We start from the raw sequence: 17,658 nt of genomic DNA on the forward strand, positions 1-17,658 counted from the left end.
CCCGCCCGAGCTGCCCATGTCGCTCTTGTCCCGCAGGCCCGGGGCCAGAGCTGAGCGGCCCGAGCACCCCGCAGAAGCTGCCGGTGCCCGCGCCCAGCGGCCGGCCCTCGCCCGCGCCCCCCGCCGCCGACGCGCAGCCGCCCGCGGCCGCCGTGCCCGGGCCCTCCGTGGCGCAGCCAGCCCCGGGGCAGCCCTCGCCCATCCTGCAGCTGCAGCAGAAGCAGAGCCGCATCAGCCCCATCCAGAAACCACAAGGCTTGGACCCGGTGGAGATCCTGCAGGAGCGCGAGTACAGGTACCACGCACCCCGGCCCCGGGGGTGGGGGCTGGCAGCCGTGTCCTCGTGGGGACCACCGAGCCTGGCGTGGGGGGGCGGGGTAGACGCCCTGCCCTGTGGGACAAGGCACGGGCCGAAACTCATGCTACAGGACGACCTTCGAACCAGAGTTTGCTTGCCGTTGGGGTGGCTGGAGGAGGCCTCTCATGGCTCTGGGTGGGCAGGACTGTGATTTTCCTGCATTGAGTCAGAAAAAGGTCATCACTCTCTGTGACACGCCAGGCACGATGCTAGGCCCTAGGGAGGCCACGATCAAAGCCCAGCCGCCAGTGCTCGTGGATCCAAGAAAGGGGATCCCATAAGGGATCGCACCTTTAGCCTGTGCGGGGCCTTGTGTTTTGTCATTTATCCTCCAAAGATGACTCTGAGCTGGCTGGACGTTGCGGGTGTCCTGCCGGCCAGACCTTCAGGTTAATGACCCATTTCATGATATTAAAGCATACTTAGGTGGCTCAGTATAATATATCCTTCATTTTAATTTGTGCATTTGTGTATCTGCTGCTCGGTGCAGCCTTCGGGGTAAGCTGTCTTCATGCAGGGTCCATATTTAAACTCTTACTCCAGAAACTTAATTTTTGCCCGATTTGGCCACATTCATCTACATCCGTGTTTGGCAAACCTTTTCTGTAAGAGGCCAGGTGGTAAACATTTTACCCTTTGCGGACCCATAGGGAAGGTCCCTCAGCTCTGCCCTTACCAGGTGAGAGCATCCACAGACAATAATGGGCAGGCTGTGTTCCAATAAAACTTTATTTGCAAAAGTGGCCTGTGGACAGGCTGGAGTTAGCAGATGCTTCATGTAAATAAATGGTTAATGTTAACCAAAAAGAGATTCCATGAGTAAGGAGTCAAGATAAAACAAGGCTAAGATCTCTGTCTCTGGAGTTGGCCAGTAATGCAGGCTCTGTCACTTACCAGCTGTGTTACCTTGGTCAAGTTGCATCTCTCTCTCTCTCTCTCTCTCTTTTTTTTTTAAGATTTTATCTATTTATTTACTTGAGAGAGGGAGAGAGGGTATGTGAGTGAGGGGAGGGGTAGAGGGAAAGGGAGAGAGAATCCCAAGCAGACACCCCACTGAGTGTGAAGCCTAATGCAGGGCTGTCTCATGACCCTGAGATCTTGACCTGAGCTGAAATCAAGAGTCTGACCCCTAACCTACTGGGCCACCCAGGCGCCCCAAGTTACATCTCTTTTCTGTGACTCACTTTCCTTTTATGTTAAAAGAGAATCTTATAGTACCTCTTGTGGGGGAGGTAAAATGATACAAAGACTTTCAGTACATATCAGCTGTTATTGTTTCCCAATTCTTATTTCATTCCAAAGAAAATTAAAGTTTGGAAATTATAGGGAATGTTAGTAAATAACATCAAGGCTCCTTTTAAAGACATTACCTGGGTCTTTATCAAAAAACACATGACTTATTTGTTATTAGATTAAAATACTAAGTTGCCAGCTTTGAGAGTAACTCCGTGAAAGAAATCACAGTAACATGCCATTAAATGCACTTAGCTTTTTGGATGAAGAGTAGAGCTTTGCTCTCATTATTATTACTAATCCTCGATGAAGAGTTTTATCCTGCTGTTTCTCGAGTTTTAGGTACCCCTAGAGAGCTAGATAGGCGTCAGTCCATTGGTATTGCCATGTTGATGCACAGATCACTGTGTGGTGCAAAAGTCAAATGTCAGCACTGTACTCTCATTTGGGGCAGAAGAACTTTTTTCATATGCAGTACTTTCTTTATGTTGCTACTGAATAAAAAAACGTCAGAAGTATTTCTTTTAAAAGATTGATTTATTTAAGAGAGAAAGCTTGCACACTCGTAAGCTAGGAGAGGGGTCGAGGGAGAGGAGAAGCAGAGCCTGATGTGATGCCGGGCTCGATCTCACAGCTCTGACATCATGACCTGAGCCAGTATCAAGAGTTGGCTGCTTAACCAACTGAGCCACCCGGACACCCCCACAGGTATTTTTTTAAAAAGACAGTAAAAGGATAGAGGGGTATCGTTTAGTTACTCTAAGATCCTGACTTCCTAAGAGCTAACATTTTTCCCCTTCCTTGAACTACCAGTACTATTGTCACATCATGCAAACGACATTCACAACAAAGACACTCTCTGTACCTAGAAACACATCTGGACTTTTTTCCTTACTGGGCCTGTGTCGTGGGTGTGTGTGTGTGTGTGTGTGTGTGTGTGTGTATTTTACTGACTCCTAAATTTTCTTGATCATTTTTACCAGAACTTTATTTTCAGGACTTTCTAGTCATGAGCCCATTTTAGCCCCCTTTTCAGAAGTGATCTTAATGGATGGTCTCCCAAAGTATACAGGACTAAGTGGTACAATGTAGCCTATCCTGGGGTGTGAAATGCTTTGATCCTCCAGTCCCGTATCAATAAGAAAAAAATACAGGTGTCAGTATCTTTTAAATTATAAGCCCCGCAGAATGTGATGTGATGGCTATTTTTCATATTATCATCATTCTTATAAACGTCTCCTCTTCGGTAAAGCCGCATGGCTTCCGAAACCATCTCTCTGGCAACCCTGGGTCTGAAAAGCTGGTGGGGACTTTGGACTGGAACTTTCCCACGGCCATCTTGAGAAGAAACCTAGGTTTCCACTGGTAGCCTTGTAGGGCATCTTTTATCTTCCTTGGTCAGAGAGCAATAGCTGACTTCTCTTTTTTAATTTTTTAATTTAATTTAATTATATTATGTTAGTCACCATACAATACATCATTAGTTTTTGATGTAGTGTTCCACGATCCATTGTTTGCGTATAACACCCAGTTCTCCACACAGAACGCGCCCTCTTTACTACCCATCACCAGGCCAACCCATCCCCCGACCCCCTCCCCTCTAGAACCCTCAGTTTGTTTCTCGGAGTCCATAGTCTCTCATGACTTCTCTTTATGGAGATGAATTGTTCAGCTGCAGAGATTAGTTACCTTTCTCCTTTAGAAAGGATTAGATCAAGTGCTCTTGTAAGAGACAGCGAAGGAACTTCCTTTTGTCCCTCATTGAGAGAGGGGCTCACTCATCTTTAGCGCCGATAACTGGAGGGGTCTAGTGTATCTTCATCTTCTCATTGAGTATTTGAGCAAGTTCTAAGGGGAAAGAAAGAACTGTTTTATAATTTTATAAACTTGGTTGAAGCAAAAATCATCTGTCAGAAACTCTAACAGATGTTCATTTCTTTGGCCATTGTAATATCGCTTACCTCATCTATAAAAATTGAAAGGAAGTTGTCAGAATCTCAGATTTCTTTCTAACTTTTCAGTCATTTAGCTGTTTCTCTTGTTCATCATAAAATCAGAATTTTGACAAATTGACCTTCTTTATCCGGCAACAGCATAAATAAGTTTCTGCCTGTGAACTGTGAATGCTTTGCCTCAGATCTGTACAAGTTCTGCCATTAAAACATTTTGTTCCCATTTAAATTGGATCCTTTCTTTTTGACCACCTTTTTCTTAATAATGGAACTGACTGCGTTTTTCTGTAGTAAGTGTCAGAGAGAGATTTCCAGTGCTTTTTTTCCCCCCCGGTCTTTCTGGCACTTTCCTTGCCCTATCCGTATACCTAACTTCTGTTCTTCCACTTCAAAGTAGATATTTGGGCAAAAGGGCTCCGGGTTTCACATTTGCATGCAAACTAATTCCACAAATGTTTGCATGGAAGATGCATTTCTCATTCCAAGGAGGGTATCTCAGAAGAGCCCCGTTGCATCATGCCAGCCGTCTTCGGGATCACTTCTGAATTTAGTATGAACATGGTGGCGCACCTTGCTTCAGGAAGCAAGCGTAGTCTGCTTAGCCTGCTTTTTGTCCTTCCCTGCTCCCCATTGCAACCCTGAAATTCTTTCTCAAAAATTACCAAGGGCCGGTGGGGGCGGAGCAAGATGGCGGAGGAGTAGGAGACCTAGATTTTGTCTGGTCTCAGGAATTCAGCTGAATAGGGATCAAACCATTCTGAACACCTACGAACTCAACAGGAGATCGAACAGGAGAGTAGCAACAACTCTCTGAACAGAGAAGCGACCACTTACTGGAAGGTAGGACGTGCGGAGAAGTGAATCCGAGGCGACATTCGGGAGGATAAACGGCGGGGGAGGGGCCTCCGCCGGCCGCTTCTGGCAAGTGCTAGAGCCGCGGAGCACAAAATCGGACCTTTTAAAAGTTGGCTCGGCGGAGGGACGTCGCTGCAGTGGCTAAGCGGGGGGTGGAATCCTCCCGGGACAGTGTGGTCTCAGGACCCTTGGGGTCACAGAGAGACCGGGGGTGCCTGAGTGCGGCAGAGCTCCCAGGTGTCGGGGCGGGGAAGCCGGCTGCAGATACGGAGCAGAGTCGCGGGCTCTCAGCTCGGGGTTGCCATAAACTGTGATCTGCGGCCCAGTCGGGGCACGGCTCCCCCAGCAAGGACCCAACAAGCAGCAGATCTGGGGAGACTCCCCTTCCTTCCCGGGGAGGAGCGGTGCGGGAACGCACTGCAGGGATCTGCTGGATTTGGAGACTCCGAGCGGGGTCGGGTGCCAGAGATAGCAACGCTCGATCACAGGCCGGGTGAGCATGGAGAGCGGCCGGAGACCGGGGACACGGGAGTGACTGCTTTTCTCTGGGGGCGCACTGAGGAGTGGGGCCCTGAGTTCTCGGCTCCTCCGGGCGGAGACTGGGAGGCCGCCATTTTCGCCCTGGTCCTCCAAAGCTGTGCCGAGAGCTTGCAGGGAACAAAAGCTCCTGAGAGCAAACTGGAGCAGCTTCCTTAGCCCGGACCGACAAGGGCGGGGCAATTCCGCCTCGGGCAAAGACATTTGGAAACCACAGCAACAGGCCCCTCCCCCAGAAGATCAACACAAACAGCCAGCAAGCCAAGACCAAGTTGATCGATCAAGGAGAATAGGAGAACTCCAGCGCTAGGGGAATACTGCACATAGATTCATGGCTTCTTTTTTTTTTTTTTTTTTTTTTTTTACCATGATTCATTATTTCATCAAAGTTAATTTTTGTTGACTTTTTTTTATTTTTCTTTTTCCCTTTTTCAACCAACATCTTATAAATCCCTTTTTTTTAAAAAAAAATTTTTTTTTTTTCATTTTTAGAGTCATATTTTATCCCTTCATAGTAGTTATCCTTGTTTTTGGCATATATATATAAGTTGTTCTCTCTTTAAAATTTTGAGGTACAGTTTCTTCTAACAGATCAAAATATACCCTAAATCACTAGTGTATGGCTTTGTTCTAGTCTCCTGCCTGATCACATTCTCTCCCTTTTTCCTTTTTTTTTTTTTTTTCCTTAAATCTTCTTTCTTTTTTCAAACAACTTATCTTACCAAGTCCTTTTATAAAATCTTTTATAATTTTCATCTTTACAGTCATCTTCCATCCCTTCATTGTATCAACCCTTATTTTGTACATATATGTCTTTCTTCCTTCAAAATTTTAGGAGGCACTTTTTTCTAACAGACCAAAATACGCCCAAAATCTAGTGTGTGGCACTGATCTATGCACTAGCCTGATCATATTTGATCATATTCTGCCTTTTTTGAATTGTTTTGTTTTTGTTTTTATCTTTTTTTTCTTTTTTTTTTCTTTTTCTCTTTCTTTTTTCTTTCTTTCCCTTTCTTTTCCCCTGGTTTCAGGTCTTTTCTGATTTGTATACAGTATATTTGCTGGGGACGTAGTAAACCTGTTAGCCTTTTGTTCTCTCATTCATCTATTCTCCTCTGGACAAAATGACAAGACGAAAGAAATCACCTCAGCAAAAAGAACAAGAGGTAGTACCGTCAGCCAGGGACCTACTCAATACGGACATTAGTACGATGTCGGACCTAGAGTTCAGAATCATGACTTTAAAGATACTAGCTGGGCTTGAAAAAAGCGTGGAAGTTATTAGAGAAACCCTTTCTGGAGAAATAAAAGAACTAAAATCTAACCAAATCGAAATCAAAAAGGCTATTGATGAGGTGCAATCAAAAATGGGGGCACTAAATGCTAGGATAAATGAGGCAGAAGAGAGAATCAGCGATATAGAAGACCAAATGATAGAAAATAAAGAGGCTGAGAAAAAGAGAGAGAAACAACTACAGGATCACGAGGGCAGAATTCGAGAGATAAGTGATGCGATAAGACGAAACAACATTAGAATAATTGGGATCCCAGAAGAAGAAGAGAGAGAGAGAGGGGCAGAAGGTATATTGGAGCAAATTATAGCAGAGAACTTCCCTAATGTGAGGAAGGAAACAGGCATTAAAATCCAGGAGGCACAGAGAACCCCTCTCAAAATCAATAAAAATAGGTCAACACCCCGACATCTAATAGTAAAACTTACGAGTCTCAGAGACAAAGAGAAAATCCTGAAAGCAGCTCGGGAGAAGAGATATGTAACCTACAATGGTAGAAACATTAGATTGGCAACAGACCTATCCACAGAGACCTGGCAGGCCAGAAAGGACTGGCAAGATATCTTCAGAGCACTAAACGAGAAAAATATGCAGCCAAGAATACTATATCCAGCTAGGCTATCATTGAAAATAGAAGGAGAGATCAAAAGCTTCCAGAACAAACAAAAACTAAAAGAATTTGCAAACACGAAACCAGCCCTCCAAGAAATATTGAGAGGGGTCCTCTAAGCAAAGAGAGAACCTAAAAGCAGCAAAGAGCAGAAACGAACACAGACAACAGACAGTTAACAGTCACCTTACAGGTAATACAATGGCAGTAAATTCATACCTTTCAATAGTTACCCTGAATGTAAATGGGCTAAATGCCCCAATCAAAAGACACAGGCTATCAGATTGGATTAAAAAACAAGACCCATCAATATGCTGTATGCAAGAGACTCATTTTACACCCAAAGACACCCCCAGATTGAAAGTGAGGGGGTGGAAAACCATTTACCATGCTAATGGACACCAAAAGAAAGCTGGGGTGGCAATCCTTATATCAGACAAACTAGATTTTAAAACAAAGACTGTAATAAGAGATGAGGAAGGACACTATATCCTACTTAAAGGGTCTATCCAACAAGAAGATCTAACAATTGTAAATATCTATGCCCCGAACATGGGAGCGGCCAATTATATAAGCCAATTAATAACAAAAGCAAAGAAACACATTGACAACAATACAATAATAGTGGGGGATTTTAACACCCCCCTGACTGAAATGGACAGATCATCTAAGCAAAAGATCAACAAGGAAATAAAGATGTTAAATGACACACTGGACCAAATGGACTTCACAGACATATTCAGAACATTCCATCCCAAAGCAACGGAATACACATTCTTCTCTAGTGCCCATGGAACATTCTCCAGAATTGATCACATCCTAGGTCACAAATCAGGTCTCAATCGGTACCAAAAGATTGGGATCATTCCCTGCATATTTTCAGACCACAATGCTTTGAAACTAGAACTCAACCACAAGAGGAAAGTCGGAAAGAACTCAAATACATGGAGGCTAAAGAGCATCCTACTAAAGAATGAATGGGTCAACCAAGAAATTAAAGAAGAATTAAAAAAATTCATGGAAACCAATGAAAATGAAAACACAACTGTTCAAAATCTTTGGGATACAGCAAAGGCAGTCCTGAGAGGAAAGTATATAGCAATACAAGCCTTTCTCAAGAAACAAGAAAGGTCTCAAATACACAACCTAACCCTACATCTAAAGGAGCTGGAGAAAGAACAGCAAAGAAAGCCTAAACCCAGCAGGAGAAGAGAAATCATAAAGATCAGAGCAGAAATCAATGAACTAGAAACCAAAAGAACAGTAGAACAGATCAACGAAACTAGGAGCTGGTTCTTTGAAAGAATTAACAAGATTGATAAACCCCTGGCCAGACTGATCAAAAAGAAAAGAGAAATGACCCAAATCAACAAAATCATGAATGAAAGAGGAGAGATCACAAGCAACACCAAAGAAATACAAACAATTATAAGAACATATTATGAGCAACTCTATGCCAGCAAATTAGATAACCTGGAAGAAATGGGTGCATTCCTAGAGATGTATCAACTACCAAAATTGAACCAGGAAGAAATAGAAAACCTGAACAGACCTATAACCACTACGGAAATTGAAACAGTCATCAAAAATCTCCCAAGAAACAAAAGCCCAGGGCCAGATGGCTTCCCAGGGGAATTCTATCAGACATTTCAAGAAGAATTAATACCTATTCTCCTGAAACTGTTCCAAAAAATAGAAATGGAAGGGAAACTTCCAAACTCATTTTATGAGGCCAGCATTACCTTGATCCCAAAACCAGACAAAGACCCCATCAAAAAAGAGAATTACAGACCAATATCCTTGATGAACATGGATGCAAAAATTCTCACCAAAATACTAGCCAATAGGATCCAACAGTACATTAAAAGGATTATTCACCACGACCAAGTGGGATTTATTCCTGGGCTGCAAGGCTGGTTCAACATCCGCAAATCAATCAACGTGATACAATACATTAACAAAAGAAAGAACAAGAATCATATGATCCTCTCAATAGATGCAGAAAAAGCATTTGACAAAGTACAACATCCTTTCTTGATCAAAACTCTTCAGAGTATAGGGATAGAGGGTACATACCTCAATATCATAAAAGCCATCTACGAAAAACCTACAGCGAATATCATTCTCAATGGGGAAAGGCTGAGAGCTTTTCCCCTAAGGTCAGGAACGCGGCAGGGATGTCCACTCTCACCACTGCTATTCAACATAGTATTAGAAGTCCTAGCCACAGCAATCAGACAACAAAAAGAAATCAAAGGCATCCAAATCGGCAAAGAGGAAGTCAAACTCTCACTCTTTGCAGATGATATGATACTGTATGTGGAAAACCCAAAAGACTCCACCCCAAAACTGCTAGAACTCATACAGGAATTCAGTAAAGTAGCAGGATATAAAATCAATGCACAGAAATCAGTGGCATTCCTATACACCAACAACAAGACAGAAGAGAGACAAATCAAGGAGTCTATCCCATTTACAATTGCACCCAAAACCATTAGATACCTAGGAATAAATCTAACCAAAGAGGCAAAGGATCTGTACTCAGAAAACTATAAAATACTCAGGAAAGAAATTGAAGAAGACACAAAGAAATGGAAAAACGTTCCATGCTCATGGATTGGGAGAATCAACATTGTGAAGATGTCAATGCTACCTAGAGCAATCTACACATTCAATGCAATCCCCATCAAAATACCATCCACTTTTTTCAAAGAAATGGAACAAATAATCCTAAAATTTGTATGGAACCAGAAGAGACCCAGAATAGCCAGAGGAATACTGAAAAAGAAAAGCAAAGCTGGTGGCATCACAATTCCGGACTTCCAGCTCTATTACAAAGCTGTCATCATCAAGACAGTATGGTACTGGCACAAAAACAGACACATAGATCAATGGAACAGAATTGAGAGCCCAGAAATGGACCCTCAACTCTATGGTCAACTTATTTTTGACAAAGCAGGAAAGAATGTCCAATGGCAAAAAGACAGTCTCTTCAACAAATGGTGTTGGGAAAATTGGACAGCCACATGCAGAAGAATGAAACTGGACCATTTCCTTACACCACACACAAAAATAGACTCCAAATGGTTGAAAGACTTAAACGTGAGACAGGAGTCCATCCAAATCCTAAAGGAGAACACAGGTAGCAACCTTTTCGACCTTAGCCGCAGCAACTTCTTCCTAGAAACATCGCCAAAGGCACGGGAAGCCAGGGCAAAAATGAACTATTGGGATTTCATCAAGATAAAAAGCTTCTGCACAGCAAAAGAAACAGTCCACAAAACCAAAAGACAACCGACAGAATGGGAGAAAATATTTGCAAATGACGTATCAGATAAAGGGCTAGTATCCAAAATCTATAAAGAACTTATCAAACTCAACACTCAAAGAACAAATAATCCAATCAAGAAATGGGCAGAAGACATGAACAGACATTTCTCCAAAGAAGACATCCAAATGGCCAACAGGCACATGAAAAAGTGCTCAACATCGCTTGGCATCAGGGAAATCCAAATCAAAACCTCAATGAGATACCACCTCACACCCGTCAGAATGGCTAAAATTAACAAGTCAGGGAACGACAGATGTTGGCGGGGATGTGGAGAAAGGGGAACCCTCCTACACTGTTGGTGGGAATGCAAGCTGGTGCAACCCCTCTGGAAAACAGTATGGAGGTTCCTCAAACAGTTGAAATTAGAGCTACCGTTCGATCCAGCAATTGCACTACTGGGTATTTACCACAAAGATACAAATGTAGGGACCCGAAGGGGTACATGTACCCCAATGTTTATAGCAGCAATGTCCACCATAGCCAAACTGTGGAAAGAGCCAAGATGCCCATCGACAGATGAATGGATAAAGAAGATGTGGTATATATACACAATGGAATATTATGCAGCCATCAAAAGGAATGAGATCTTGCCATTTGCAACGACGTGGATGGAACTGGAGGGTGTTATGCTGAGTGAAATAAGTCAATCAGAGAAAGACATGTATCACATGACCTCACTGATATGAGGAATTCTTAATCTCAGGAAAGAAACTGAGTGTTACTGGAGTGGTTGGGGGGTGGGAGGGATGGGGTGGCTGGGTGATGGACATTGGGGAGGGTATGTGCTACGGTGAGCGCTGTGAATTGTGCAAGACTGTTGAATCACAGATCTGTACTTCTGAAACAAATAATGCAACATATTTTAAGAAAAAAGAAAAAGAAGAAGATAACAGGAGAGGAAGAAAAGGGGAGTATGTCAGAGGGGGAGACGAACCATGAGAGATGATGGACTCTGAAAAACAAACTGAGGGTTCTAGAGGGGAGGGGGGTAGGGGGATGGGTTAGCCTGGTGATGGGTATTGAGGAGGGCACGTTCTGCATGGAGCACTGGGTGTTATGAACAAACAATGAATCATGGAACACTGCACCAAAAACTAATGATGTAATATATGGTGATTAACATAACAATAAAAAATTAAAAAAAAAAAAAAAAAAAAAAAAAAAAAAAAATTACCAAGGGCCATTTTATAAGCAGAGTTACAAAAAGTCAGTCTCCCTCTCCCTCCCTCTCCCTCTCTCTCTCTCTCTCTTTTTTTTTTTAAGTGTCACTCAGCTTCTTGAAGGAACAAAATGTACCAGTGTCATTTTCTGTTCAAATAACTCTCCTACAGGAATCATAAACTTCTCCTCTGGACCTGAACAAATATTCTGTTACCTTTAATGGAACTCTTTTTCTTGCCGGAACAGTAACCCCTCTTGATTTACTGTTCAATCTGTATGAAAAACCTGAGTGACCTAATTCTGCTTCAATTTTCTGTGCTCGTGAGGACACTAAATGAGTCTCCTGCAGTTATGCAGTATTGCTTGTGTTGTTGTTTCTGGAAGTTTAGAATCCTGAATCTCTTTATCGGACTACCTGCTGAATCCCGTTGATGGGGAGATGAAATTGTCTGGAGAGGAGCATTATTTAAAATGAGGATTTCTATTAACAATGACAACAACCACCGCAAGGAGATAAAATTTCCTACATTAAAGGAGCCCCTCCTATACCCTCGCTACCCACCCACCATGTACTGAATCGAATGCATATAATTTTACTCTGGAATCTCCCTTTCCTATTCTAGAGTTCAAATGTTTGCACTTTGCACTTCTTGCCTCCCTTTCGTAAAAGGATTCTTTTGTGCCGGGGAAGCTGAGATTCACTGACAAATTACTAGGCCCTTTGGAGAAGCAGACATTTTGGGAAGAAGTGCCCCCCCACACACACACACACCGGCTCCCCACCTACTCTGAGGCTCCATCTGCCCCCAGTCCCCGCCTCCCTGCCTCCCTCCATCCCCACCCAGTCTGTGTGATTTAATCTCTATACTCTCAGCCCCGTTGTCTGAAGATTATTTGTTTAGTCCTATTTCCACAGACCTTTAGAAGATTAAGGAAAAGCAGCTATGCCTCTAATTTCACACCTGACCCACTTTGTCAAAGAGAGAAAACCAGAATATCAAGGGATGATTGGAGTTCTGGGATATTCAAATGAAAAAGGTCTGCGGTAAATCTAGAACCAAGGAAGTAGCATGACCAAATCAATGGCCCTCATCTACCCTGCTGTAATATTTATTTTTCCTATAGTACGGCTTTCCTTCTACATGAGTAAAGTTGTTCTATTTAGGGTTTTTTTTTCTCGTTTAAATTACATATTTGAAAAAAAACATAATAGGTTTTTCTGTCAGTATTGTACTTAAGATGCATCATCTTTGGCTATATTTGGAGATTTTTGGCTGTGTCGCTATTTAAAAAATTGAATTGGACAAATGAAATGGACCTTTGTTCCTACAGTGAAAAATAAAAAAATCCATGATCATCATCCCATGAGTATCAATAGTAATAGAAATGTGAAAGAATGTTGGGTAAGCCTGAACAATTTGATCAAAAGAGTAAAATGGTGGAAGTTTATTATTTTTTATTTATTTTATTTTTCTATTTCAAAACTGATGGAAGTTTCTTATTGTTGTTTGCGCTCACAAATGTTTAGTCTGTTGCACAGTTAAACCACTTAAAGGTGTGATTGCTTGTGTTGGTATCTACAGCTGAAATAACAGTGTGATAACAATGAGAGTACCCCTAATAGCACATTATGACGATAAATCATTCAGTAAATCAGAATTAATAACATGTGTGTACCAAATAAGGTAGGAATCTGTCATAATAGTGTTTCCAGTGAAGTCAGTGAAAAAAATATGCGTGTCTCTTACTATCATTTTCGAAGTTTTGAAAAAAATGACATTTCCTTCTCTACCAGAGCAGACAGCTGTAAGTTTGGTTTTGTTGTTGTTGTTGTTGTTTCTAAAGCACTCATTTTGATATTCGGGCCAAATGAAGTATTAAGATATTTTGTGACATCGGGCGCCTGGGTGGCTCAGTTGGTTGGGCGACTGCCTTCAGCTCAGGTCATGATCCCGGGGTCCTGGGATCGAGTCCCGCATCGGGCTCCCTGCTCGGCGGGGAGTCTGCTTCTCCCTCTGACCCTCCCCCCTCTCATGTGCTCTCTCTCTCTCATTCTTTCTCTCAAATAAATAAATAAAATCTTTTAAAAAAAGATATTTTGTGACATCTAGGTAAGACAAGATATTACTTTTTCATGTTAACACAGAGCATCATAAAGGCTGACAAAACCATAATACGGATTTGCATTTATTTATTTATTTATTTATTTATTTATTTATTTATTTTACTTTTTCTTTTTTTTTTTTAAGATTTTACTTTTTAAGTAATTTCTACACCCAACATGGGGCTTGAACTCACAACCGTGAGATCAAGAGTTGCATGCTCCACTGACTAAGCCAGCCAGGCGCCCTGCATAATATGAATTTTTACAAAAATCTTTAATTATCATCTTTTAGAGTTGAGGTCCAGGAAAGCGGCAGTTAGGAAATGTGTATTAATTATCTACGGTGTCACTGCAGGCATCAGGCGAATCACTAGCTCTGTGAAGTCTGCCTGTTTCTTGCTATCTCCAAACCTGAATTTTCTCATCAGTAAGATGGGACCATTATTAGCATTTACCTTGTAGGGGTGCGTGTGTGCGCGTGTGCGCGTGCGTGTGACAGAGACAGAAGGAGAGAGGGAGGGAGGAAGAATTAAAGAAAATTGTGCATTAGTTACACCTTAGGGTAGTTAATGTTAACTTAATTTAACTTACTACCTTTTACTGTTCTTCATGAAATCTATTCCAAGACACTCCTGCCCCAAATTTGGAGGGAGGTAGTTCTAAAAATAGATTTAAGTGGCGTGTAATTATTTGTAAGGATAGGATCCAGGCGAACTCTGGAGCCAGTTTATATGGGTAACAGTAAAAGTATCCCAACTGAGTGAAGAAAGTGGGATGTCTTTTCTTTTCTCATCTGCCTTTATTATGAAGAAGGGCCTGCAGTTATATTTTTGAGGCTGTCTGGGATGAGAATCCCCTGCAATCCTTTTCTAGAAATTCGTACTTTTTAAACACTGTTACTTTACCATCTCCTGCTGCGCCAAGCCTGATTTTTAAAAATGCCCAATTTGCCTCTTCTTTTCTCAGACAAGCACTGCTCATAGAGGAAGTGGTTGTGGTTGGCAGGGCTCTCTCTGAATGTTTTGGGTTGGCTGATTTCTGTGGCCTCAGCAGCACCTAAAACTGCTCTTGTTCACTCAGCTTTAACGGCTATTGTCATCAGCATCTTGACAAGGAGGGCAAATAGCCCAGTTGCCTGGGACAGAACTAGAACTTAAGAGGAAAACTCTTGTCTCAGCTCTGCGCTCTGGCTGGCTGGGTGTTTGGGAGCCAATCCCACCGTCCCGTCTCTCGTTTTCCCTCTGTTCAGACAAGCTATGGCACTTGACTTCCCTCCTAGATGTATCATGAGCCCTTCTTCTTCTGGGTGTTAGAGAGAAGTTAGTGAAGAAGGCCAGAGTGTTCGGTAACACGTAGCACCTGTCTGCGTTCATGCAAAGGTAGCTTTTCTCTGTTTAACATCAGAAACTCTAGTTGGGTGTCAGAAATTGGCCAACCAGCAACGTCTGGAATGTGTCTTGCCAGGAACTTAGACCCACGAGGGTTATTGTTTATCATTAAGGCTAAATTGTAATGCATATTTCCACCTCTCCCTTCCCTCATTTCATCGTCTCCTCTAGGCTCCAGGCTCGCATAGCTCATAGGATACAAGAACTGGAAAATCTGCCTGGCTCTTTGCCACCAGATTTACGAACCAAAGCAACTGTGGAACTGAAAGCACTTCGGTTACTCAATTTCCAGCGTCAGGTAATACCTTTTCCCCAGTGAATCTGAGATGTAGGAAATAAATGTAAGTCTGTTCAATATTGTTAGAAAGATATAAACTTAGTAAAATAGTATATCTTTTAGACCAGCCGCGTAGAGCTAAAAGTAATGAAGATGAATTGCTTATTATTCTATACATATATATCTTTTGCTTCTGTATATCAGAGACATTTTTTTTCCTTCCATATTATGGTTTCCGAAGTCAGAGTAATGGCATTTTCTTACCATGGATGAAACCTCGAGCACAAATGGGATAGCTTGCCTTTACGAGTGCAAAGAAAAACAAGAAGGTGGGAGAGCAGGATCAGAGCCTCTTTTGTAAACACAAATGTAAAATCCTAGCCATGACGATGAAAGTGATCTTAACAAATACGATAGCCACTCTGCTAAATGAATAAGTCATCATTTACAGAAACACATAAAACTGTTTGTCCCCATCACACCCCCACGTGGTGACTGATCAGTGGACGACCATCTCTTCTTCTTGCTCTGGTTCTTAGTAGTTAGTGATGAATCAGTGCTAGCATGATGATCTATTTTATCGTTGCTAAATTACTAGGGAAACAAAGGAGCACTAATTTTTACGTTGGTGAGTTTGGCTTTGTGGACCCAAAAGGTGCCGGTCTCCTGGTCTGCACACTGCCTCATTTAGCCAAAGGGGAAGAGGAGCGCGTATTCCTCAGGCCGGTGGGTTGACTTGGTGAAAGTCTCGGGGGGTGCAAAATGAATTATTAATGAATGAAAGGAATTTGCATGACTCGGTCTGTTGCAGGATGTGACTGAAATCGCAAAGCCACCCCACTTGCCTCTGTCCTATGAACCTGGGAGTACACTTGCCCTCTTGGTTATAATGTCGCAAGAGGACATCCATGGTGGTGGGGAACTAGCTGGCCACACTCTGTGGGAGTAAAAGAAAGAAGATAAAAGCCTCTGAGTCCCGTTGACTTCCTTTCTTACGGGCGACGTCCTACCATGCATTGATAGAGTGCTTGATCCAGTATTGTTAAATGATTAATAACCAAGTAGATTTTCACAAATGAGATTATATTCAGATTCGCTTCACTATGCTGGACTCTTACCAGTTTCTGATTTTTTCCTTGATATTGTGGAAAAATCCATGATCTATGGAGTTTCCCGGTGAACTAACTCTAGTTGATGCTGATTTGAGGTTCAGTCGAATTCCTATTTTAATATATATTCCCAACCCCAACCCCCGGCTACCACCATATAACGTCCGACATGGATAAGACATCACATTGATGATAATCTAAGGGAAGTCCATGGTACAGTGTGAAACCTAAACATCTTGACGGATATCCTCAGTGGTAGTGGGAGGAAGCCAATGCCAGGATCTCCCATCTTTCGTATGAGAATGAACATTGCATTAACAGTGTTTGAGTACCTGCTGCTACTGTACGTGAACAGGAAGTCATTTTTCCACTCTTTTTTGCAGAGATCATTAAACTTCACCTCTAGACACAAAGAGAATGTTAGTATGGCACTTAAAATGAAGTAAAATATTTCAAAAGCTCTTTAACTAATTAATATCATTAGAATAATTAAGCGGGATGAATGAATTTATTTAAAACCCCAAGACAATGTTGGCTTTTTTTCAGTGTCATGGTGCTGGGTTTTTTTGTTTGTTTGTTTGTTTTGTTTTGTTTTTTTGTTTTTTTGTTTTTTTTTGTCTTGTTTTGTTCTGTTTCCTTAATCTGAATGGCTTGGAAAGAAAACTTATGCCATCTTTGAAAACACCACATAGATTTGGCACGGTTTAGTCCCTTGGTTTACAGAAAGGTCCGCTCTGGTGGTGCACCTTCTAGAGCCCCCCGTGTGCCCTCACTGACCGGGAGCTAGGGCAGGGCAGGGCCCAGGAACCAGGCCTTGCATCTGGCAAGGCTCTCCAACCACTCTCCCCCCACCCCACACACAGCTGAGACAGGAGGTGGTGGCCTGCATGCGACGGGATACCACGCTGGAGACAGCCCTCAACTCCAAAGCCTACAAACGGAGTAAGCGCCAGACGCTGCGGGAGGCCCGCATGACGGAGAAACTGGAGAAGCAACAGAAGATCGAGCAGGAGAGGAAGCGTCGGCAGAAGCACCAGGTACCGAGGCCTGGGCTGTGCACCCCCACGCTGGCAGAGACGCCCCGACTGAGCCCTCAGGAGGGGTCTGGAGGCCTGGAGAATGAACTGGGGTGCACGGTGGGAACATCGCAGAGCAGAAAGCCTCCCGGGAGCTCCCGTGGGCAGACTGCCCCATGGAACAGGCGGGGGGTAAAAACAGGCCACGCCAGGGACATGGGCGGCCTGCCCCTGGCCTCCTGTGGCGGGGATGAGATGGGGGACCCTGCTTTCTGGATACCAGGCAGGTACCTTCTTCACCATCCCACCCGCAGCTGCCCGCCGGATGGGCACGGGAGAGTTGCCAGGGGCCAAATCCTCAGGAGCAGGAACTTGGAAAAGGAAAGAAGAAAGCACATGGTTATTTTTATAGCAAATATAAATACAGTCTCCTGG

General features: G+C 43.0%; 1 protein-coding gene across 6 annotated transcripts in view; it reads left to right on the forward strand.

The window, feature by feature from the left end:
* Positions 1-17,658, forward strand: part of SMARCA2 (SWI/SNF related, matrix associated, actin dependent regulator of chromatin, subfamily a, member 2) — a 177,221-nt gene that overhangs the window by 31,143 nt on the left and 128,420 nt on the right. For all 6 annotated transcript variants that reach the window (XM_027614886.2, XM_027614889.2, XM_027614890.2 and 3 more), the window contains 3 exons: positions 37-295; positions 14,993-15,119; positions 17,071-17,244. In XM_027614886.2, the coding sequence (XP_027470687.2) occupies positions 37-295; positions 14,993-15,119; positions 17,071-17,244 (560 nt within the window). The remainder of the gene's footprint in view (positions 1-36; positions 296-14,992; positions 15,120-17,070; positions 17,245-17,658) is intronic.

This window comes from Zalophus californianus, chromosome 13 (assembly GCF_009762305.2).
Source record: "Zalophus californianus isolate mZalCal1 chromosome 13, mZalCal1.pri.v2, whole genome shotgun sequence".
In the NCBI taxonomy this organism is placed as follows: domain Eukaryota; kingdom Metazoa; phylum Chordata; class Mammalia; order Carnivora; family Otariidae; genus Zalophus; species Zalophus californianus.